The 24,408-nt window shown below is 37.9% G+C and overlaps 2 protein-coding genes across 2 annotated transcripts; both read right to left on the bottom strand.

Moving 5' to 3' along the window:
• Positions 1–366: 366 nt before the first annotated feature.
• ZBED8 (zinc finger BED-type containing 8) lies at positions 367–7,969 on the bottom strand. The gene is made up of 2 exons (XM_008692420.2): positions 6,332–7,969; positions 367–2,788 (listed from the first exon to the last, which is right to left on the bottom strand). The coding sequence occupies exon 2, from the start codon at positions 2,737–2,739 to the stop codon at positions 961–963; it is 1,779 nt and encodes a 592-aa protein (XP_008690642.1). The 5' UTR covers positions 2,740–2,788; positions 6,332–7,969; the 3' UTR covers positions 367–960.
• Positions 7,970–8,110: 141 nt separating this feature from the next.
• On the bottom strand, positions 8,111–22,863 carry SLU7 (SLU7 homolog, splicing factor). The gene is made up of 16 exons (XM_008692419.2): positions 22,743–22,863; positions 20,443–20,628; positions 19,632–19,785; positions 19,220–19,300; positions 18,759–18,923; positions 17,793–17,861; positions 14,690–14,737; positions 14,370–14,501; positions 14,004–14,101; positions 13,556–13,623; positions 13,282–13,421; positions 12,240–12,401; positions 10,792–10,896; positions 10,564–10,635; positions 10,335–10,451; positions 8,111–9,681 (listed from the first exon to the last, which is right to left on the bottom strand). The coding sequence occupies exons 2-16, from the start codon at positions 20,610–20,612 to the stop codon at positions 9,502–9,504; spliced, it is 1,761 nt and encodes a 586-aa protein (XP_008690641.2). The 5' UTR covers positions 20,613–20,628; positions 22,743–22,863; the 3' UTR covers positions 8,111–9,501.
• Between the last annotated feature and the right edge of the window lie 1,545 nt (positions 22,864–24,408).

Genomic DNA, 24,408 nt, shown 5'->3' with positions numbered 1-24,408 from the left:
AAAAGTATATTAATTTAAATTCCCCACGGGAAATTTTTTGATGGCTCTGAATTACTATAGTGACTTAACATCAATTTATTTATTATTTATATTTGATCCATTCAAAAGTTTTGAACTACGTTAGGAGAATACACATAGCTTAAGATGTAAAATAAGTGAGAAAACTGGGATAAAGGGAAAATAAGATGAGACCAGAGGCCCAAAGAATCCATCAGAACCATCTGGAAGCTGGTTAAGAATGAAGGCCCTTGAGCTTATCCCAGACCTGCCAGATCAGAATCTCTAGAGTAAGGCTCTGGGATCCTCCTTTTAGCAGCCTCAATGACTTGGGGTCCTGGTGTAAAAAAGACAAAGAGTGACTAATAGTATATTAGGACATTTATTAATGTCATGGTATTTAGAGCATGGGAGCTAGAGGAATGGACATTGTAAGACTAATTCCAAAGAATACATTTAAAAGTAAATCTTATATAACTAAAATCATCCCTTTTCCCACTGTAACATTTCATAATCCTCTTCTGATCCCATTAACCTCCCCATAACAACACTCACAGAGACGCGGCGACTCAGTCTGTCATTTTGTCCCTCAACTTTTACTTTTAACACGAAGATCTACGTTCTGGGAGATCTTCTCTTTTCTCTGGGGTCCATTCCTACCCTATTGTACCACTTAGCTGGATATTCTAGCATTTGTGTGTCTTTTTATGTATCACATCAACAGGTTCAACAGATACTTAGAAGAACTCGATGTATCCACTAGGTGGTACTTAGTCTTTTCTGCTGCCTGTGTTCTTATTCTCGAAACCTATTTTCACAGGCCTCATGTGAAAATTGAGTTACACGTGCTAAACTTTTTCTTGGGATTTCGTATACCATAAATATAAAAGAGACACAATTACAGCTTAATTTTACAATGACATTAAGAATATACTAAAACTTATACATTAAAAATGTATCAGCTCACAGTGACTTCTGCTGTAGCTTTTGTTCAATGATGTCTGAGAAACGAGGAACTTTTTTTGAAATAGCCACACGGATGTCATCACTCATATTAAAGCAGCTTCTGGACTTTGTTTTAAAATGTAAAAGTGATGAAAATCCCAACTCACAAAGGTATGTAGTTGCAAATGGTATAAGGATTTCTAGAGCTGTCTTTGCCAGGCTTGGAAACACTGTGAACTGAGCACACCAGAAATCCTCCAGCTTCATTGTCTCAAATTCCATTAGGATTTGGCCACTAGCTCGTAATTCAGCAAGATCCGTTTTCATCAAATAACCATCATCGACAAAATCCAGATTAAAAAGAAACGGATCCAGTATCCATTTACTTGCCTCAGCAAGATCTCCAACAGAGAAATATCCATGGAAGAAGTTGCTCACCTGTTGCAGGTGCTGTGTTATTTCGGCTGCAATGCTTGCTGCTTCATGATCTGAAACAATGATTTCTTCCAGAAAAGGAAAGTTGGTAAAATTTCTTTTCTCAATTCGCTTTAGCCAAAATGGAAACTTCCTAACAAAAGCAGATAACTTTTCTCTAGCTGATACTGTGTTCATGCCCGTCCTTTGCATAGATGCACTAAGTTCATTCAGGTGTTTGAATAAATCTGCAAGGTATGCTAAGTGAACTTTAAACTCTCTATTTTCAAAGCCATCAACTAAATTACTGCTTTGGTGGTGAAGAAACTGATTTATTTCTTCATACATTTCAAAAATATGGGTAAGTATTTGACCTCGGGAAAGCCACCTCATTTCAGTATGGAAAAGGAGGACACTATACTCGATTCCAATTTCTTCAAAAAAAGCCTGAAAGAGGCGATGATTTGGAGCTCGTCCTTTGATGAAATTTATTACCCTCACCACAGTAAACAGAGCATCTCTCAGTTTTGTAGGTAAGGTCTTTGTGACAAGTTCGTGAGGATTCAACAAACAATGTGTGATCACGATATGAGGCGCCTCTTTTTTCACGCAGGCAACAAATTCTGAATTTTCTCCTAGCATAGAAGACGCACCGTCAGTGCAAACAGAGCCACATACATCAAGTGCTATCTTATGCTTCAGAAAGAAGTCTCTGAAGAGACCGAACACATCTTTTCCTTTCATTGTTAACTGCAATGGTTCACAGAATAGAAATTCTTCTATGATCTCTCTTTCTTTTATGTATCGTACAAATGCCATTAGCTGACTGCAGTCACCCATGTCCGTTGTCTCAGCAAGCTGAATACCCACTTTCAGAGGACTGGCTTTGATGTCTTCTAGAACTTGCTGTAAGATATCCTGGCTCATTTCATCAATTCTAGAATGGATCACATCATCTGATAAGGGTACCTGCTGAAGCTTCTTTTGTGCATCTGGTCCCAGAACTATTTGTGCTATTTCCAATGCACAAGGTTTCACTAATTTCTCAGCTATTGTATGAGGATTCTTCTCCTTGGCGCATAAATATGCAAACTGATAGGATGCTTGTAATAAGGCATCCTCGTGAGACGCCACTCCAAATGCTTTCAAGGTTTCACTCTGATCAGATGGTGTTGGCACGTGCTTCAGGCTACTGAGATCATGCCCACCTACACCACCATGCTGTCTGTTAAAATGGTCAGACAATTTTGATGGTCTGAGGTCAGCGTTTGAAAATATCGAGTTACACAATACACATTGTGGACGCTGAGTTCCATCAACATCTGTTGTACAGGTGAACCAGTAACGAACATAGTCATCATCCCATTTGCGTTTCTTCGACATGGCACCCCAAAATTCTCAGGTAGTATTCCAGAGATGCTGCAGAATTTTGCTTTGGGAGTAAAATATAACCCACACATTAAAAATCAGTGGCTAACTGAATTAAAACAAAGCCACATCACATGCCATTTGTACATGTCAAGAAATACCCTGTAACACGTCAGTTCAAAGTAAACCATGACAGCATGAAAGTCAAACTTAAAGCTATCAACTCATAGCTAATGCCCCGGAATAAATGACTCACCTAAGCTACATATGGGAGATTTGGACTTATGTAAGTTGTGAATACCTATAAATCCTCTATTAGTGATCTGAAGGTATGGCTTAATTTGTTTTCAACGATGTATGTTCCAAACAAATCTGGTACATTTTGTATCCCCTAAAAGGGCATCTCGCTACCACCCCCTCCTTCCATTCTCCGCCAGGGATGTACACACATAGGCAGTTATGAACAAGTGAATAGAGAAAGGAGTAATTCACTAAATACTCTAAGGAAGGACATATTTTGACAAAGTGGCTAGTTCCTTTTCGCAGTTAAGGATTAAACAGGTCTGTAACACTAATTGATCCTTGACTGGCTCTGACTCCAACGTGAGCAGAGAATTTCAAAAGGGCCTGATTAAGTCGCCTTTGACACAGAAGTAGGATACAAATTTGGCTCAGAGCTTCCTTGCTGCTGAAGTGTAACACACTACCAGTCCATGATTCCTATTGTCCATACAGAAAAGCAAAACAAGTTGTTCAGGAGAAACACAACTACTTTTGTTACTGAGACTTCAGAGAAATGTCTCCCTAGAGACATGTCCTCTCCGGAAGGACACCCTTAGTTACAATAGGAATTTCATGATGCTTTTTCATATAACTACCCTCAGTAAAAGCAGTGAAGAAAGAAGCCGAAACAATGGAATGAAAATAAGCAGTATTCCCAAAATTAAGATTTGTTTTAATTTGAGGACAGGGATTAGAAGGTAATGGTCGGAACCATTAGCTAGGAAGCTAGGCAAATGGAGGAATCAGCAAAATCTTTTGCTAAAATGTAAATTCACAGTCCCCACTCCCAGAGATTCTGATTCCCTAGCTCTACAGTAGGGGCTCAGAATCTGTATTCTATGTAAGCATTTTAGATAATTTTTACGAATGGTAACTAGAGCAGTAATCTTTAATAAGAGACCGTCATCACAATCACTGGGAACCCCTTTGAAGTTACACATCTCCCTCCCTTAGAACTAATAAATCATCTTCTCCAGAAGGACAAAAGACTAAATCTTGGGGTACCTGGCTGGCTTATTCGGTAGAGCATGGGACTCTTGATCTTGGGGTGGTGAGTTTGAGCCCCACGCTGGGCACAGAGATTACTTAAAAAAAAAAAAAAAAGACTAAATCTTGTCCAGGTGATTCTAATACATATCCTAGTGCATAGTCAGATTTAGAGGAATGAAAACATATACTTCAGGTCAACCCCTAGCTTGCTGATATGCTAGGTTGCTAAGTAAATAGTCTAAATGCTTTAAGAGGCATTTAAGTTTCTGAGTCGATAACAACCTCCTAAGAAAGTTGAGGAACCTAGAAAGTCATGCCTTTTCTTTTTCTTCCTCCTTAGCAATGAGCAAAGATATAACCCACAGGTAAGCTCAAACATACCTTCGAAAACAGTTCTATCTCCTAGATAAACAACTGATCCCGTTTCCAAAGTTCTATACTAGAGAATGTGGCGGAAATAACAGGAACACATGTATATCCAAATGCCCACTTTGGCCATAAAAAAACCTCACGATAAGTAAGGCAATAATATTAAAATACTAACTTTCTAGTGGCTCTGCCACAATTAACTAGCTATAAAATGAACTTCTATGTAAGCTAATAAGTTGACGTGCCATATGGCTGTTTGTTATGAGTCAGTTAAAAATTGGAAGGTATCTGCCTATCAATAAAGATGATCTGAAATTTAAAAGTTGATCTTAAGCTTTCTTTTGTTAAGTGATGATGATAGGGCCAACTGTGTTTAGAACCTCTCCTAACGGATAGTAAAATTATGACATTGGCATAAAAAATATTCTCTATTCTCTTGTGTAAATTTGCCATGTATGTTTTGGGGAGCAGTGGAAGTGAATGAAAAAGCTTTGCTTCAGTCTCATTAGAAATTATTACAGGACCAGTGAAGAGTCCATTCCAATCCCACTCAAGTATGTTTTGATTGAAAATTTACCTGTTTTGAACAAAAAGATTTTTAGAAAAATTCATTTGCAGTAGTCCTCCTCATCACCCTCAAAGAGTGAGAATAGAGAGCAAGAATTTGGTTCTCAAAGAGGAATTTACTGCCCAAGAGGCTTTCTTGTTTTAGAACCTCACAATTTTCACTTGCTCCTCTATGGTATTTAGTAACCACAATATTCTAAAATATGTAAACATTAAAAAAGCATCATCATATTAAAAAAATATTAACGGGGGTGCCTGGGTGGCTCAGTCGCTTAAGCATCTGACTCTTGATCTCAGCTCAGGTCTAAATGAGCTTAAGCCCCACGTTGGGCTCCATGCTGGGTGTGGAGCCTGCTTAAAAAGTGGGGAGAAAATGGGGCGCCTGGGTGGCACAGCGGTTAAGCGTCTGCCTTCGGCTCAGGGCGTGATCCCGGCGTTCTGGGATCGAGCCCCGCATCAGGCTCCTCTGCTGTGAGCCTGCTTCTTCCTCTCCCACTCCCCCTGCTTGTGTTCCCTCTCTCGTGGCTGTCTCTATCTCTGTCGAATAAATAAAATCTTTAAAAAAAAGTTGGGAGAAAAAAAAGAAAAAAAGAGGAATTATTGTTAAACAGATGTGATAATGGTATGTTTGTGTGAAAGAAAGCACTCATTTATTAGAGATACAGACTTAGTTGTTTACAAGTGAAATAAGACATCTGGGATTTCCTTTGAAATGCTGTACTTCAGCACACACACACACACACAAAGTGGGGTGCAGACAGAAGACATAAGATGGGCCTTGAGTTGTTAACGAAGCTGCATGATCCGTATGCTACATTAAACCATTCTCACTATTTTTATGTTATGTGGGGGAATGTTCCATAGTAAACAGTAAAATAAACAAGCATTGTCTTAGATAGACATAATTCGTTTTTAGAATGTTTCCTTTAAAAGTCTGAGAGCCATCTTAAGATGCAGAGTGAGAGATGTGATAGAACAAAGTGAAATGTTTTTGCAAGTTTATGAGGTACAAGGGTAGATATGAAAAGGTATCATAACTGATGAGAAGGCACTTAAAAGTGAACATTCACATAACAGAAATCTTTGGGAAATGCTAAAATATATATTTCAGCAGTGACAACACCCAAGTGCAATTGTAAACCTAAAACTCCAAACCAAACACAATTCAACTTCTATCTCGCCACTGCCTCTTCCAGTCCAAGGGAGGTGCGGGTGTCCGGGGGACGGGATTTCATCTGTACACTCTGCAGTTAAAGGCAACAGCCAGGAGAAAAGGGACAGAACACAGTAGCTGAGCAAACGCTCCAGAGGCAAGCGCCTGGGATCCTGGCTTTGTCACCTGGAGGCTGGGTCCTTTCCAAGCCTCGATTCCTCAAGTGGGGATGACAATAGTACCTACCTTAGAGGGCTGTTGGGAGCTTTAATTATTAAGCATGCATAGAAAGAACATGCAGCTCGTAACTGGTAGGACCTGTTGGTGTATTATTAAGGACGGCGCGTTTGGGAAGCGGCCCGGGCGAGCTACGGGCGCCGGCGGCGAGGAAAGAAGCCTCCGCTCGGTCTCCACCCGCCCGTCTCCGAGCTTGGGCGCAGGCCCAAGGGATGCTCGGGCTTCTTTCAGGCGCCCCTCTCCGGCTCCAATTCGCTCTCTGCTCGGGCTGGGGTCCAGCCACTGGGCGCCGGAACCAGTCAGGGAAACGGCTCCTCAGGTCCGGTCCCCAAGCAGGAACCTGCAGGGTGCAGGGAGACAGAAGCGTCCGCAGCGACCTCCACCCGTGCCGCGCCGGGGATCCATCCGGGTTCTCCGTGTGGCTTCCCGCCCGCAGACGGGGCGAGGTGTTTCCCCGCACGCAGGCGCATTAGCCACCAGCTGAGGCCTCAGCGGGCTCGAGTATGGAGCATGCGCGTTGGCCTTCTCTAAAAAAAATTTTGTGTACGTGGCGCGGGGAGATTTTTTTTTTTTTTTTTTTTTTTGGTGTCTGCCAGAAAGGATGAATCGTTGAATCTAAGGAATGGAAGGTGTGGTAAAGTCCAGATAGTTGTTCAGGGCACTGAAATAAATTTTGTAACACTCCAATAACTAGCATTTTCTATGTGTGATCAAGGAGTAAAGAGAAGGGAGCTCATTGTACTTCCAAACTAAACACTGAGGCAAATCCAACAAGCTGTATACTCCATGAAGATACTCACAGTGGAGATGAGCTTCTAGAACTTGTATCTTCTTGTCAATGCAGGTCACCTCTTTCCATAAATTAGAGCGTGTGGATGAATTTTTTCAGAATCATCATTCATTTTAGAGAAAAGAGCTTCAGTTTTATTTAAAATTCGTTTTAACATGATCTTAAAGTTATAAAACTGTATTAGAGGAAAAATCCCAATGTAGAAACTAGAAAACGCTGAAAGAAACTCAAACATAGACCTCCTTCGTATTTGGGGGGTATTTCCTTCCAGAATTGTTACAAACTTAATGAAAGAACAATTTATTCATTTTTGTATCGTCAGTCTTGTTAGAAGCATCCCACAAGGTTGGGGAACCAGGTAGTATCAAACAATGTGGGACAGATGCATCATTTTCAGGCGTTGAGGGTGAACCTGGTAGACTGAGGCCTGCTTACAGTTTCTGTCAAAAGAAGAAATTGCAGAAGACCGGTCTTCCTGGTCCAGAAAGCAGGGTCTTAAATACAAGAGAAAGGAGTAGGCTTTAAGAGTCAGAGATACTTGGCTTTATGTCCTGGCCCTAACACTTTTAACTGTCAGGACTTAAGCAAGCGACATGAGCTTGGTTTGCCTATATGCTCATTGTAAAATAGGGGTATTATCCATTACTCCATAAAGTTCTTTTGCAGAAATAACATACAAAAATTACAGCACATGGTTTCAGCACTTAAAAGGCAGCTATTATTGAGATAATAAAATCAAAGTTCACATAATGAATAGTGTTCCAGGTGTTATCTTTGTTTTCCAAAATGAAGCAGAAATAAGACATGAGTTCAGATATTATAGAATTCTTCCTAAAATCAGTAAATTAGGTTTCACAGAAGAGGGAACAGAGAACCAGGAAAGTCGATACATTTTTTGAGTTAAAATATCCTGAAAATTTCTAACTCAAAACCCACTGCCAGTCCCATGAACTACTTTTCTGCCAAATATTTGAAATACTATAAATCATTCAGTTAAGTATTCTCAATTATATATCTTTATTAACAAAAGATAAATAAAATACAAAATAGACAGCAATGTCAGACTTTATGTTGAACCACTCCATGTTAAGGTAGGAATATGAAAACATAAGTCACTGACTTTCTTGAAATAGGTAAGAATGAGCTCTGTTTGCAGTGCTGTTTTAATTTTGTACTAGTCTGAATCTAGATACTATATCGATAATACTTGACAATTTGATTGTTACTCCCTCACCAGCATGCCTTCTTAGATGGTAACTTAATGCAGTATCCTAGTGGGTTTTGGCAGCTTAGAAGCCAGTGGAGTGAGCTGTTAAAAGCCTATGTACTTATGTCAGGGGTTTGAAACAGGCTGTTTTCACTGATCCACTCTCACTGTATTATCTTCACAATGTTCTTAGAAGAGGCCTGAGGATCACGGCAGTCTCAGTTATTAATAGCCCTATACGCTATCTTTATAATTCTTTGAAGAAACCTTCAACTTTAGGTTTTGCTTTCTGCAATTTTTAAAGATTAGGTACAATGGATATTCTACAATCTTTTAAATTTAATACTCATGATTATTACATAAAAGCAATCACAATTAAAGCAAGAAATAGTACAACAAACCACATTCTCTATGATAGAGGAAAGGGTTTCTGTGTCTAAAGGCTCCTGTCCAGAGTGGTAAAAGACCTACTACTGATCAGTCAACAGGGACTCAAAGATGACAAAATAGTTATTTTTCCATTCAAAGGCTAATCCATTTAGTTCTTGGTGTAAAGTACAAGGAAATATTTTAAAAATCAAAATTTTATAACCAAGTAGAAAACAGAATTATTACTATACAGATTGACATGGGCGATAAAGTCATCCATTTGTTCTACAGATTTCCTTTCAGTAACCCAACGCCTAACAAAGAGAAATTTTTTTTAGCTTTAGACCAGGGAAACCTTAGAAAGCAAAAACAAATGACAGTAAAATAACTACAATTATAGTTACTAGTAATTTAAAAAAATGAAACCGTGATTTTTGAGAAAGAGTAACTCATCTGCCTTTAACATGTGTGCTAACACTAGATAAAGGGCCATAAGAATGGAGGAAATAAAGTTCGAGACTTAATAAATGTTGAGTACAAGATGTTCTTGCTAGGTAGACAGCCAAGGCCTCTTTCCACACCACCTAATATAAAGCTGGAAATAAAATCTTAATATACACTTAATGTACTTCCTCTTTGTTTTTCTTCGTTTCTTCAGTGTGTAAAGAAATGCATTTGCTGTGAGACTTCCGAGTCTTTATTAAAGTCAGGCAGCAAGAAGAGTAATCATGGGTTTTTCCACCTACAATCATCAAAAGTTGAAAAGAATGCATCAGCCGTGTCTATCTTGGGTGACTGTCTATTAACTAGTTACTACTGCCCAAGGAAGGAAGCCATGGGGTCATCTGGCCTCTGACGTTTCATTCTATAGGCCTCCATTTCCTCTTCAGTGGGCTCCCGAGTTTCATATATGCTATTGTAAGGCCGCTTCCTCTCATCAATCTGCATGATCTCCTTGACATGAAGAAGGCGGGCCTCCTCTGCATTCAGTGCCTGCAGTGAGAGGAAAAGCATGAGTACCACCACTCGACATCCGATCTCTTCTGTTCTAAAGCAGCAGAATACCAAAAGACCCCACTGAATATAACCTGCTGTATCAAAAACCTAGGTAATCTGAAAGAGCTTGAGCATCAGCCCTACTGTCAAGCTATAACTAATCACTACTTGGCTAATACAATATTTTCATATAGCATAAAACATTCTACCACATTTTCAATGTTAAAAAATTTTACTTAATAACAAAGATTCATAAGATTTCTTTTACTAACAGAAGTCTACAACTGATGCTTCTGGTGGAAACTACAATTCTGACTTTTCCCAAGCACTTGCTGAAACTTACAAATTACAGAGCGAAAAGGCTATTCTTTCTGGGCAGTCAATAACTCTAAAATAACAGCTTTACAAAGCACATTTCTTCTGTATGTTAGCGGTATTTATCAAACATTCCAAGAAACAGGCAATACTGAGACACACAAAAATCTCCATTTACATTCTAGACCTGATACAAGGTAACCTAAACCAATCACCCAGACTTGGGGCTTGTTTCATTTTTAAAATGAACTTGGAGACAGGACTAGATAGTTTCTTAAGGCTGCTACAAATAAAGAATCCTTTCATCACTTGACTATTCAGAGTCCACAAAGTACCTTTTTCAATTTTTCGTGTTTCTTTTCTTCATCATCACTATCTGAACTGCTCTTTCGATGCTTCTTTTTCTTCTTCTTTTTCTTCTTTTTATCTTCTTTTAGTTTCTCCTGATGCATCTAACAGGGAGGATTGAAATATATAGTGTTATTAATGCAAAAACAAAGCTCTGGCACAAATTTTAAAGTCAGCTTCCAGGACTTAATTCGGGACCAATGATTATAGACTTACCTCCATGAGGGTTTGAGGTTTTTTCACAGATTCTTCTCCAGTTGTATCATTTATAACACACTCCTCTGAATTCTGTGGAAAATATATGTAATTTAACTTGAGTATCATAGTTACCAATCACTGAAGAAAAAGTTAATATTTGAAACATAAGAAAATACGTTTCATACAGATTTTGACTTAAGAGCTTTGGCTGTTTTACAGTTTAAGAACTAGAGGACAATCACTTACAGCAATCTCCTTGCCAGCTTCTCCAGTGCAATAGGAATACTTGAAAAAAGAGTGACAGCATTTGTATCCCCATCGGCCTTCTTTCCAGTAAGATCCCCAGATATGCTGCAGAGAGAGAGTTGTTACTTAAAAAGGAACCTGAAACTAGGGACTCTCATTTATTGTTGAGACGAATACAAAATAATACAGCCCTTTAAAAGGTAATTTGGGAGGAAAATTATGGGGATTCCAGAGCTAGCTAACAGGCAAAGGATGGCCTGACCTCAAGTGTAAGCAGCAGCTATTAAATTATAATGGTCTTACATTCCATTCCCAAAACTATCAAAAATATAGGATTATCTGACTTCTCTTCAAAAATCAGAAGAACTGGGAACTTCTAGGCCCACATTCCCACTTGGCAACAACGGGCTGTTGCTGACCAGTAGATGCCCCTTTTAGACAGGGTGTGTGCTCTCCAGCTTGTACAATGTGCCTGGCTCACTTTACTCATATAAAATTAGTGGACTGGCTCCTATAGGTCGTTCAGTTTTTGACCCAACTTAAGACAACTGTAGTTTGAGTACTTTAAGAGTATAGCAAGTAACGTGTTTTATGATGTGATGCAATAGAATTCATCATAAAAAAGAATTCTTGTCAAAATATTATCAAAATTCTTGTCAAATTCTTGTTAAAATATTGAACTTATAACTAATCAAGCCTTTGGCTCTGAATTCCTGTTTAGAGAAAATGCAGAAGATAAAGGAATAAATCCTATAGTATCACTAGGAATCAGTCAAATACAGAATATGAGACAGTCTACAAAATAATTGGCCTGATCTGTTTAAAAGGTGCTGTCATGAAAAAGGGGAGATATGACAGAGGAAGATAGAGAAAGAGACAACAATCAAAATGAACGCTGATTGGATTCTGACTCAAAACAAAAACCACCTATTTAAAGGCATTTCTGAGTGTATTTTAGTAATATGATTAAGAACTAGAGATAAGATGATATTAAGGAGTCATGTCAATTTTTAAAGTGTGATAATGTTAATATAGTTATGGAGGGGAATATCCTTAATTTTAGGAGATACATGATACAGTTTCTATGGGTAAAATAATCATAGTATCAGTGATTTTCAAGTGTTTTAGTTAAAAAAATACAAATATAAATTTTATATATATATTATATTTGCATGTACACACACACACACATGCACACACGCCCCAGACAAAGCATATACGGCAACATGTAAAAAAGTTCTGAATCTAGGTAGTGGATATGTGGGTGAACATAATAGTATTTTTCACATTTTTTTATTTTTGGAAAAATTTCATAAAACAAAATTAAAATGTAAAAAAAAAAAGAAAAACAAGCACAAGAATGATTCACTAATGAAAATGTAATAAGAAAATATAACCCAGAGCAAAATGCTAACAAGGACGCCAAATGGTTCTGGTTTAGCACACACCGTGTGATTGTGGATCTTCACGTCCTCCTCATACTTAGAGCAGGCGACAGCCCGCTCCTGTCCTTTGATGACTGTCCCATGTCTTGAATACTCCACATAGTCTTCGGTCTGCGCTAAAAGCAATTCAGCTGGAGGGGCATCCAAGTGTTCTTGGCCACCATACTGAAAGAACATTGAACATTATTAAATACATTTTACAGCAAAGATTTGCATTTAAATCTCCATTGACAGGTTTATTTCCAATCAGAAACATTAAAGGAATATTCATTATGGCCTTTGTTATACAAAATACAGTAAAAAAAAGCCACAAAATTTTTATGGGGAAATAAAAGATGTCTCTAGTTGCTACTCATCTGTTGAGTGTGTAGATTACAAAATGGCCATCAATTCATCTTATTCTTGTATGCATGCCCATTTGCCACGTGACTTTGCTACTCTTCCCCTCAACAGTCAGTCAGTTTCTTCATTCTTTGAATCTGGGCCTGGCCATGTTCCTTGTTCAGGCCTGTGGGCAACTGGCAAATGTGATGCAAGCAAAGCCTTGAAAAGCACTTGTGCACTGGGGCATGCTTTTTGTTACTAGTCTCTAGTCTCTGGTACCCTGAGAATGCCTATTGAAGCTGGACTAGCCTGTCATGGGATGAGAGCCCACATGGGGCAGAGATGAGCTGTTCCAGATGAAGGCTCTTAGGATAATTAACGTGCTAACTGCTAGAGACCAGAATGAGGCCATTCTAGATGATCTGGCTTCAGATGGGCAGGCCCAGACCAGGAGACCCAGCTGACATACAAAATTGTGAGAAATAACAAACGTTTATTTTAAACTACTAAGTTTTTCCATGGTTTGTTTTGCTGCAAAAGCTTCCTGATAAGCTATACGGATAATGTATACAATTGATTAAGTCAACAGGAGGGTAGGACTATTCCCAACAAATTAAAAGGGACTCTCTGTGTGTTGTATTCCAAATGTAAATCGAATGTTTATTAACTGGTCGTTTCTCTTTAATGAACATTCTTTTTTTAGCATTTTGGTCAAAATTACCTTTTCCAAGATGCTTTCCTTTTGCTGTTCTTTGAAGTCTTCTTTTTTGACTTTGAAGGACTTGTACAACAGCTCTAGTTTTGTAGGATCTGCCTGCAGATGCACTTCAGATCCCTTGTCATAGGCTTCCCAAGCAAACACTGTAATAATCAAAAACATCTTAATGAGTTCTCAGCTACATTTATTGCATACTTCTTGAAAACAAGCTTTTAAAAATGCCTCCAAATTTCTTCTGAGATGATATAAAATACCTTGACAAAGAGTAAATACTTACACTGTGTCTGAGCCATTGATATGGTATCTCCTGTGTATCTAACGAAGTTATCTCCTGCATAGCTCACTCTGCAAATACAAGTTAAAAAACAGAAATTGCTTTCCTTGGGGCACATGGGTGGCTCAGTCGTTAAGCATCTGCCTTCGGCTCAGGGCGTGATCCCAGAGTCCTGGGATCGAGCCCCACATCAGGCTCCTCCACCGGGAGCCTGCTTCTTCCTCTCCCACTCCCCCTGCCTGTGTCCCTCTCTCACTGGCTGTCTCTCTCTCTGTCCAATGAATAAATAAAACCTTTAAAAAAAAAAAAAAAAAGAAATTGCTTTCCTTAAGGGAAGTTAATTCTTTTCTGACTCAACCACAGACAACGTTCATTTTAACTCAGATTCAGATTTATGATCAAAAATTCTCCTCCCCCACCCTGAAATCTATATATTTAACTTGATACTTACTCATCAGGATTCTTTCCTGCGTTGGCATACGGATTCTCTCTCATCGCTCTAGTTTTGGGATCATAGTAAGCAGAATTTGGATCTAAATTCCGCAAATACTAGAAGGGAAAATGTTTAAGACTGCATTAATGTTTACTTCTGTCAAAAAAGATTTTAGCAGACGAAGCGGAGGAGTTAATCATGATCAATTACATGTGTGTATGCATTTCTGAGGTACAGATAAAGAGAAAAAAACCAGAATGACACTTAATCTTGGAATGACGGACACATTACCCATATATAGTCTAGATACCAGATGAGTAGACAAAATCTGGGGTGGGAAGACAAACTTTTTTTTAATATGTATGTTGAGTTGGCGAGGCTTACTTTTGCAATATCTTCTCGAATCCTGAGATTCCGGACAGTAATTCGTCTCTTAGAGTCAAAGTTCTGTCCAGGCATGTCAATATCATCTGCATATTTATCTTCATCCTCATCTTCACTATTATGATCTTTTTCCTGAAGGAAGGGGAAAGAAGGAAAAATAAATTGTAAGAAAAAAAGAGCAACATCTAGCTCTTGCTTTCCCTTTTACCAAACTCTTATTCATTTCTTTTTCTTAAAGTTATTATTATTATTGCTATTGTTATCAGCCATCAGAAATTGAAAAATTTAATGTATACCCAGACAGGGCAAATATTTATTACCGTCTGAGAATTTGGTTCCTCTTCTCCCCACTGGTGTTTTGGAGAATTCTGCATCATTGAAGAAGAAAAAGAATTTGTAATTTTATTCCACTGAATCTACTGATTAACACTTTAAATACACAGGTAAAATAACATAATGTAAATCTAACTGAACAAATCCTCGTATTTCTCATTGTAATCAGCATGTAAGTTCTGAATACAAGTATGTCATTGTGAATAATTTTATCAGACTGTCTACAAAGGCAGAAAATGTCTAGAGAATTTTCAGTGATATAAGATTATAATTGCAAAGGTAAGAGGAACATTAAAATGACCAATGTACCCAATATATATTCATTTCCTATATGTTAACCTTCAGGCATATACCATTTTTGCTAAACCTCACTAGTTTTCTATCAAATCTTAAAAGAAAATGTTACCAGGATCATGTGATAAGTATCTTTAGAGCCAAAACAGCTTTTGTAAAATTCGGGCAATGAAGGAATCTACTCAAGTGACACCATACTGTATTTTAAGGAGAGTCAGATCCTTGTCACAAAGACTCCCTTCCTTCATTAGCACTGATCAGGATTTTCTCTAACTCCACAAAATGCCTATAGCAAAGCAGTCAGCATTTTGTCATGTCCCTTTAAAAGGCTTCAAAGGTTAAAAAGAGTACCTTAGAGCATTAGTGGGGGAATGTGGAAATATGAGTGTGTATGAATATATCTATCCTCTCTATGTAAACACAATAATGAAATATATATATAGATAGATAGATAGATAGATAGGTAGATAGATAGGGGCATAAATTTGTATAGCTTTCCTGAAGTGATATGACATCAAAATTTTAAATAAAAATATTCACTGCATCAACAATTACACATTAAGGAATTTATCCTAAGGGAATAATACATCAATTCTAAAGAGAGCTATGTAAAAGAATGTGATTTACAGTATTGTAATAATATCAAAAATCTGGGAAAAATCAAATTAATAATAGACAACTGGTTATATAAATTACTGCACTCAATGAACACTGAACATCCATTAAAAGTGATTTTATCCAATTTGCAGAAAAAAACCTTTTAATTTGCTACCCTTTTTTTGCTGTTATTGAAAAAAAGAGGAGAGATAGGTGGGAGTAACATTATATGTTTGTTTTTGTTTGTGAAACTCTGAAAGGATCCACAAGAAAAATAAAACAGATTATGGGGTGGGTGAGGTTTAGAGATAGGGTAGATGGAGGCAAGGATGGGAGACTTTTTACTGCATATCTTCTTAAATTGCTTTGAGTTTTGAACCATGTGAATTTATATAAAAATAAATAGGTCTACATTTAATGATAGAGAAAACATGAGCTCACTGCACTATATATTAATTGAAAGAGCAGGTGATAAATAAGTATGTAAAGATGAAATCCACATTAAAAACATGTTATTTTATAATTATACACTTATAGATATATGTGGGAAGGTGGAGTGGGACCTGGAAAGCCCTACTTCAAAAGGTTAACAGTTAACATAGGAGATACTTATTTTTCTGCTTTATGATTTTCTATTTTTTCACTGAGTATGTATTAGTTTCAGCATCAGATATATATATGTGTGTCTCATTATGTCAACAAAAAAACATTGATACTGCCATATAGAAAGTTCACTCTCTATAGCAGACTATTCTATGCATGTAGTTTATATTAGTATCCAAGTAGTGAAGTGGGCAAAAATCATCAGTCCTCTATATACATTTAAGTATGCTTACTGGCAGAATAAATTAGACTGTGTTTACAACAAATAACAGAGAATATACTAGAACAAGAAAAACAGGCTGTTTTCCTTTTTCCAGTGTTGGTAATAATTATAGACCAGTGTTTACTTACTATGTGATACGATGTTAGGCCTCCTGGGGGTAGGTGGTGGTGTCTCTACTTCAGATGATAAAATGAGGCTCGGAGAAATAAATTACTTTTTCTATGACCACCTAGCTGGCCAAGGGCAGAGCTGTATTTTAACATCTGTTAACCTGCGCTGTGAACCTGCCTGCCTCAGTGACTGCTCACTTGGTGATTACTTACTTAGGTATGTTTGTAATTCGTACTTGCGGAGTCCCTTTTAGGAAATTTAAACTCCAAATGTTTAACTTACTATTTATGGGTGCCATCAATTTGTTAAAAAGAAAACTTTTAATAAGCCCAATATACATTAACCATTAAGTTGTCATGAATAAAAAATTGGCTATAATACATCTTTACTATAAATTTTTTTTTACTCAGCTATAAAATTATTTTTTTAGCTATAAAATTATTAGTCATTATGGAAAATGTAAAAAATACTAATAAAAATAAAAATTTACAAATTCTACAGTGACTGAGAATCAGTATTCTGACTTTTTCCTATGATTTTTTTCCTAAAATATTTTTCCAATATGTTTTTCATGTGTTATTTAAATACAAGTGTTATCCACTGTTGTGACAAAGTATTGATAAAAGCCATTTTAAGAGTCATGCAACATTCTATCATACAGATGCAGGACAGTTTACTTCACCAACTCCCTATTCCTGTTTAAGCTATTTCAATTTCGTGCTATTTTAAAAAGTGCTATAATGAACATCTCTGCATATGTGATCTTTTTTTCTGATTACCAGAAAATTCCTTAGGTTGAAAGAATCTACTGATTTGATTCCAGAAAATGTATATAAATATCTTACAGCAATATTCTTTCCAAAATGATTGTGTCAAGGTATGTTCTCATGAACAGTATAAAAGTGTCAGTATTAGTCTTTCCCCTCAATAGCACTTCTCGCTTCCTAAATCTTTTTTTTTTTTTAAAGATTTTATTTATTTATTTGACAGAGATAGAGACAGCCAGCGAGAGAGGGAACACAAGCAGGAGGAGTGCGAGAGGAAGAAGCAGGCTCATAGCGGAGGAGCCTGATGTGGGGCTCGATCCCATAACGCCGGGACCACACCCTGAGCCGAAGGCAGACGCTTAACCGCTGTGCCACCCAGGCGCCCCTCCTAAATCTTTTCTAACTGGAGAGATATAAAATGAATTCTTGTTTCTAGTATCGTTTTTTGTTTACTAAGAGTTTGAATTTTTTTTATGGATCATTTTTATTACTTACAGCCTGTTCCACTAATTTTCCTGAGGCTAATTCTTCTTGGAGTTTCTGGGCTTTCAGTGTTCGTTTTGCCTAACAAAAAAGGAAACATTTGAAATTTACTTTATGACATTCAAATCAACGTTTAATTTTTACATATTTAAAATTAATAAATTTATTGTTTCCAGAAAGGTCATTAAACAAGGTCATCTCTTGGGGATTTCTCATAGCTCTAGATGTATGATTTCTAAATAACAGGATTTACAAACTCCTATTTGAACCGGGCATTAATGTAAACTGAGCCAAACAGTGCCAGTAATTAAGCTACAGAGAACAAGCCCTGTTCAAAAGGGGCAGTTGTTGCCTGACCCCAGATGACTGATGTTTACCTGGCAGGCCCAGGATTACCATTTATTTCATTGTTCAAGAATAGATGAAATTTACATTATGTGAAATTCCATGATTTTTAAATTAAACTCTACTTTAAAAAAAAAAAAAGGCAGCGTGACTGTGGATTTTAAGGAATGGGGGTGAGTAGGTAAAATCATGACAAAAAAACCCTGAAGCTGAATTAAAATAAAATTCAATTTTCTGAAATGCATTATCCTAGTCTTCTTTCACTTCTCCCAAATGTTACGTGAGACAACTGTAAAATAGGTCCAGACAAGATGCAGCGTGTGGGGCTGGGAAAGAGTTTATAATCTTAAAATACCAAAAGCCTTAGATACTAATCCATTCTCACGCTTCCAATATCTTCTGCAACCTCAGTTAGGGAGTAAAAAAACAATACAAGAATCAAGTAAGAAGAAACTGCAGCCAATATGGTTAGCACACTTTAGTTTCACTATTCCATCAGACCATCCACGTCTATAATAAAAATGCCACCATTTTCATATTGCTCGAAGACTCGAAAAACAGAGTTGCTTAGTCAATGATCCAGCAAAATGTACATTCTTTAAGGAGTGTGGGAAAACAGGGAACGTTGCTCACCAGATCAACTTTGGCATATTCTTCCACAATTTTCATGTGTTCCTCTGGATTATAGCCATTCCACCGATCTCTCTTCCCATCATAGTCAAACATCAGCTGAGGCTGGACGTGTTCATCTGGAGCTATATTAGTACCTGTAAATTTTGCTCCAACTCGCCTAGGTCTCTGGGAAATAGAATAAAATCAAACCTTTTCCCAAGTTCCTGTAGCCTAGAGGAAAGTTTCAGATGACCTTTACAAAGCAAGCATAAACATACCAGGGGAGTTTATGGTCTGTTCAACTATCAGTTACTCTCCCAGCAGAAAATTTTGATGGTGCTGAACTAATTTCACTCAAATTAATTTTTATTTAACTTGTACCAAAACTTAGGTAATTTTAGGAAAACGGAATTAAGCTATTTGACAGGAAAAAAGAAAGAGGCTCTCTGACAAGTTTCTAAAATTCTCAAAGGTGAATTTACCTCAAAGCAGTCTTTCTTTTTGTGTGTCATGGCGCCGCAATTTTCACATGCTCCCTTGCGGTACTTAGTAGTTATGGAATTCTATAAATGGATATAAAGAAAAACAAAATGTTTTATTTCTGAAGAACTCAGAAATAATTTTGGCTCTTATTGCTACATTGTCTGGTGAAGTGATTTACTCATTAAGAGAAAAACTACTCAGAGTCTCCATACTTTTATAAATGAGAAAGTTTAAGAACCTTAGCAACATATAACTGACAAAACACAGAAACGAAAGTAGTATGTATTGTGCATTTTAATCCCAGGTAAAAGGTTATATAATCTGGTATAACTTGATTAAAGGTTCTTATATTAAGTTCTTAAAATAAAATCTCCATTTTCACAAGGATATATATAAAAGTTGTCCATATACCTCTTTTACACCCCTCTTGTACCATTCTCCAGACGAGCTGTACTGCTTTTGTTTCTCTGGTTGTGGTCTCTGATGCTTTAAAGTAGGTCTTTTTGATGGATCAATATACCATGGCACTGAAGAAATATACTGAGGTATATGAGGGTTGATGTCTCTGTAATTAAAGAAATATATATATTTTTAAGAAAAAAGTTTGAAAAGAATTGGTATTACAATTACAAAGGTAGCCTACACAGACCGTAAGAACAGAGAGAGTGCAGTGGGAGGGGGAAGAGAGAATACGCTCAATATCTCTATAATATAGTAAAAAGAAAACAAAACTAAAAATAAAGGAAGTAATTTATTTTAGAATGAAAAAATTTCCAATATAGCTACTAAGAATAGCGATAGAACTGAAGTTGGAAGAGAGATAAGGAAGATAGGGATGTACGTTAGTAGATAAATCTTATAAAAGAGCAAGAAGCTAGCTCATAATGCCTACAGTTGATTAAAATAATCATGTAGATACATTATTTAGAGATGTGGAGGTATCAACCAGAAAAACTCAAAACAGAAAGATTTAAAAGTAGTCACTTTTCCAGAGTGGGACAGGGAGTGGCAAGAGTTGAAAGGGATGACTGCTGTTCACCAGAAGCCCTTCAATACTTTTCTATTATTAAATCTTACATATATGAATTTGATAAAATAAAAACAAAAAGGGTGTAAATGGTAAAGATAGTTTCCTGTCAAAGCAAAAGAGAAACTGCTAAACTAAGTAGACATAAATTTGAATTTTGAATGAACAGATCATGCAAACAATGAATATACTTACTTTCCTTCTTCATCAACTTCTGCTGGAGCATTACCCAGTTTTCGCTGTTCTTCTAGCTCCTTCTTCTTTCTCCAGTCCTCTCTCGTCATCTTCTTTGGTTCCTCCAGACTCATTTCTTTGGACCCCGACAGGGGGGCCGCATTAACTGCATCTACAGCTGCAGCTGACATGGTTATCTGGACCCCTCTATGAAAAGAAATATATGTATTAGTATAAACCAGGCCTTCATGAGTTCATCAGTGAAACTATCAAAAGTACACCCTAATAACACACACTGTAATCTCATTTATACATAATATTTCATATGTTCTTACAGTATCTGTGAGGGAAGGCTCTCTTTCCCCTCCACAAAAAGTCTCTATATACTGTTTGCAGTTCCTCCCTCAACTCTAATTTACAAATGGAGAGAAACATACACACGTGTACTTAAAATTTCATAAGACTCTTTCTCTTATTAATACTCCTGAATTTCTCTATGTATGTCTCAAACTTTTCTAGCACATTAACCCGACATGAGTAAACAATGTCCTATTTTCCTTAAAGACGACATGCCTTAAGTTATCTATATCCAGTGACTCTATTTTCCCATCTTCTACTTCCCTCCTCAGTCACTCTAATTTAGCTTCCACCCCCATCTCTCTAAAGAGTTACCAAGTTATCAATGATCAATGTGCTAAACCCACTAGACATTTTTCAGTTCTCTTCCTTTTTTAAAAAGTATTTAAAAATTTTTTTAAATTTATTTGTGTGTGTGGGGGAGAGCATGAGCAGGGGGAAGGGCAGAGGGAAAAGCAGACTCCCCGCTGAGAAGGGAGCCCGATATGGGGCTCCATCCCAGTACCCTGGGATCATGACCTGAGCCAAAGGCAGACACTTATCCGACTGAGCCACCCAGGCGACCCAAGATTTATTTTAGACGGAAAGAGAGCACACGCTGGTGTGGGGGTGGGAGGGAGGGGGAGAGGGAGAGGGAGAAAAGCTGACTCAGTGGGAAGCTGGAGAGACACGAGGCTCAATCCCAGGACCCTGAGGTCATGATATCACCTGAAATCAAGAGTTGGACACTCAACCGAGCCACCCAGCCACCCCATTCCTTCCCTTCTTGAAACATTCTTGTCTCTTGGCTTAAGTGACACTATAATCTCCTGTTTTTTCTTGAATCTCTCCTGCTGCTCCTTTCTTCTTGGCAAGTTCATCTATTTCTCCCTAGTTATTTAACTTTGGATTCCACAAGGCTCAGTCTGGACTCTGGACTCCATCAGTAGACAAGCTCATCTATTGCTAAGGTTTCAATAGCCACAATATGCCACTGTTGGCTCTCCATCTTATTTCTCCTCTCCAGATCTTTTATCTGAGCTTCAGATACATTCTAGATATATTCCAGCTGCTTACTTCACAGCATCTCCATTTAGAGGGTCTTAGAGACACCTAAACTCAACAAATCTTAATTCAAACTCATGATCTTTTCCATGGAATGTTGTCTCCATTCACTGTTTCCTCTCTTAATGAAAAAAAAAAAACACTCATACCTTTACATATGTGTTCCAGCTAATCTCCATAAATATTTAATCACTAAGTATTGTTTTTTTCCACTTTCTGAATAGCATTCAAATTCATCTACTTCTATTCTCAATGCTACCATTTTAACATAAGTTATTACTTTTCCTTCCTTATTGGTCTCCTGTCCTTTCCAATCAGTTCTCCACACTGCAGTGTTATTTTTTCACAACACAAGTTTGATCATATCATATCCCACTACACAAGTGTAAAATCCTTCAATGCGGGGCTGTCCAATATAAATAAAATGCAAGCCTCATACGTCACTTTAAGTGCTCCAGTAGTTATATTAAGATAGTAAAAAGAAGCACGTAAAATTACTTTTACAATATTTTAATTTAAACCAATATATCCAACATATTATTTTAACATGGAATCAACATAAGAAAAAATAAGTAAGTCTTTAAAATCTGATACAGATTTTACACGTATTCGGACAAGCCATATTTCAAGTACTCAGGAGCCACAAGTAGCTAATAGCTAGGAAGCGAAGCTTCAATAATATCTGATAATTCTTACTCTAAAAACCATTAAAGACACTCTCCTGGTCTGGCTGGCCATCAGTACAGTGTCTGAGGCCTAGGACGGCGGCTTTCTTTTCGGTCCCCAATCCCCGTTCCGTCCTCGACCTGGAATTTATCACTTCTCTAAGGATGTATCTAAAAAGCAGGAGCCTTCGGCTTATTTTCCATAGTTTTCCAGCTTCACCTCCTCCAGATCCCTATATCCCCACATTTCCTTACCCAGTCGGGCCACAGGCTACCCCAAAACCACCCGACAGAAACGAAGTCAATCCGTCAATGTTTACTTCCTGCCTTTCCGCCCTCTCCCGGCAGCCACGGCGGTAGTTTCCGGGCGAGTGACACATGCGCAGTAACATGGGGGAGGGGCCTCTGGCTCCCACGGGATGTTGTTATCGCGAGATCTCGAATGCGTCTTTATTTATTTGGGAAAGAGGAAGGGGTTTGAGGAGCTGCTTTCCTGCTCCCAGAGTTTGAACTGTTGTTTCTTTTAGAATCGCAGACTCTTAGGACGTTAAAAACAAAACAAAAAAAAAGTACGGAGAACAAACAACAGCATAAGCGCATAAGCCTCTCTACAGAACTATGAAATAAATGGAGAAGTTTGTGACATATTAATTTTTTAAAAAGGCAGTTAAAATTAGTATTAATTAGTAGTCAGATACTGTGTTACACTTTGGGGGCGTGGTGAGCAAAAAGTATTTCCTCGAAATTACATCATACAGAGTGAAAAAGACACTAAAACGATTATTCAAATAATTTACAGTCGTAAAAAGTTTCTGTGAAAGGAATACCAGATGCTGTGAGAATATAAGGCACTATTTGATAATTGTGACATTCTGCACCGAAGTGATCTCGTGTTTTATCATTACAAAAAAAATACTGTAAAACAATTTCTATTTTGGGAAAACAATAGTATCTACGACATCCCAACCCTCCTTTTAAAGTACACGGGGACCCCTGGGTGGTTCAGTTGGTTAAGTTCTGCCTTCAGCTCAGGTCATGATCCCAAGGTCCTGGGATCCAGTCCCCCACTGGGCTTGCTCAGCGTGGAGCCTGCTTCTCCTTTTGCCTGCCATTCACCCTGCTTGTGCCTGCCCACGCTCGCGCGCTCGCTCTCTCCCTGAGAAATAAATAAATAAAATCGTAAAAAAAAAAAAAAAAAAAAAAGTACAAGTATGGGGGCCCCTAGGTGGCTCAGTTGTTTAAATGCCTGCCTTCTGCTCAGGTCATGATCCCAGAGTCCTGGGACGAAGCCTGTGCCAGGTATGGAGCTCCCTGCTCAGCGGGAAGTCAGCTTCTCCCTCTCCCTCTGCCCCTCCTCCTGCTTGTTCTCTCTTTCTTGCTCTCAAAAATAAATAAATAAAATCTCTTTTAAAAAAAGTACATGTATGAAGTAAGATAAAATACTGGAAAATAAGCAGTAATTTTTGTAGAATTTCTTGTGATTTTTCTTCTTTGTGCTGTCATTTAAAATTTTTTTCAAGGTATCATGTATTGCATTTATTTATTTATTTATTTATTTATTTATTTATTTATTTATTGACAGAGAGGGTGAACAGGGGTAGGGGCAGAGGGACAGGGAGAGAATCCCCAATCAGACTCCCCACTTAGTGCAGAGCCCATTTCAGGGCTTGATCCTGGGACCCTGAAATCATGACCTGAGTTGTAATCAAGACTGTCGCTTAGCTGACTGAGCCACCCAGGGACCCCAACATGTATTGCTTTTAAAAGTAAAAGTGAGGGACACCTGGGTGGCTCAGTCAACTAAGCGTCAGCCTTCGACTTCTGGAGTCCCAAAGTCAGGCTCCCTGCTCAGTGGGGAGTCTGCTTCTCCCTCTCCCTCTGCTCCTTCCCTTTTCCCCCTCATGCTCTTTGTCTCAAATAA

Source organism: Ursus maritimus, unplaced genomic scaffold (assembly GCF_017311325.1).
Source record: "Ursus maritimus isolate PB19 unplaced genomic scaffold, ASM1731132v1 scaffold_15, whole genome shotgun sequence".
Lineage (NCBI taxonomy): Eukaryota > Metazoa > Chordata > Mammalia > Carnivora > Ursidae > Ursus > Ursus maritimus.
The sequence above is the reverse complement of the archived record's forward strand: the minus strand, read 5'-3'. Positions and strand labels throughout refer to the sequence as shown.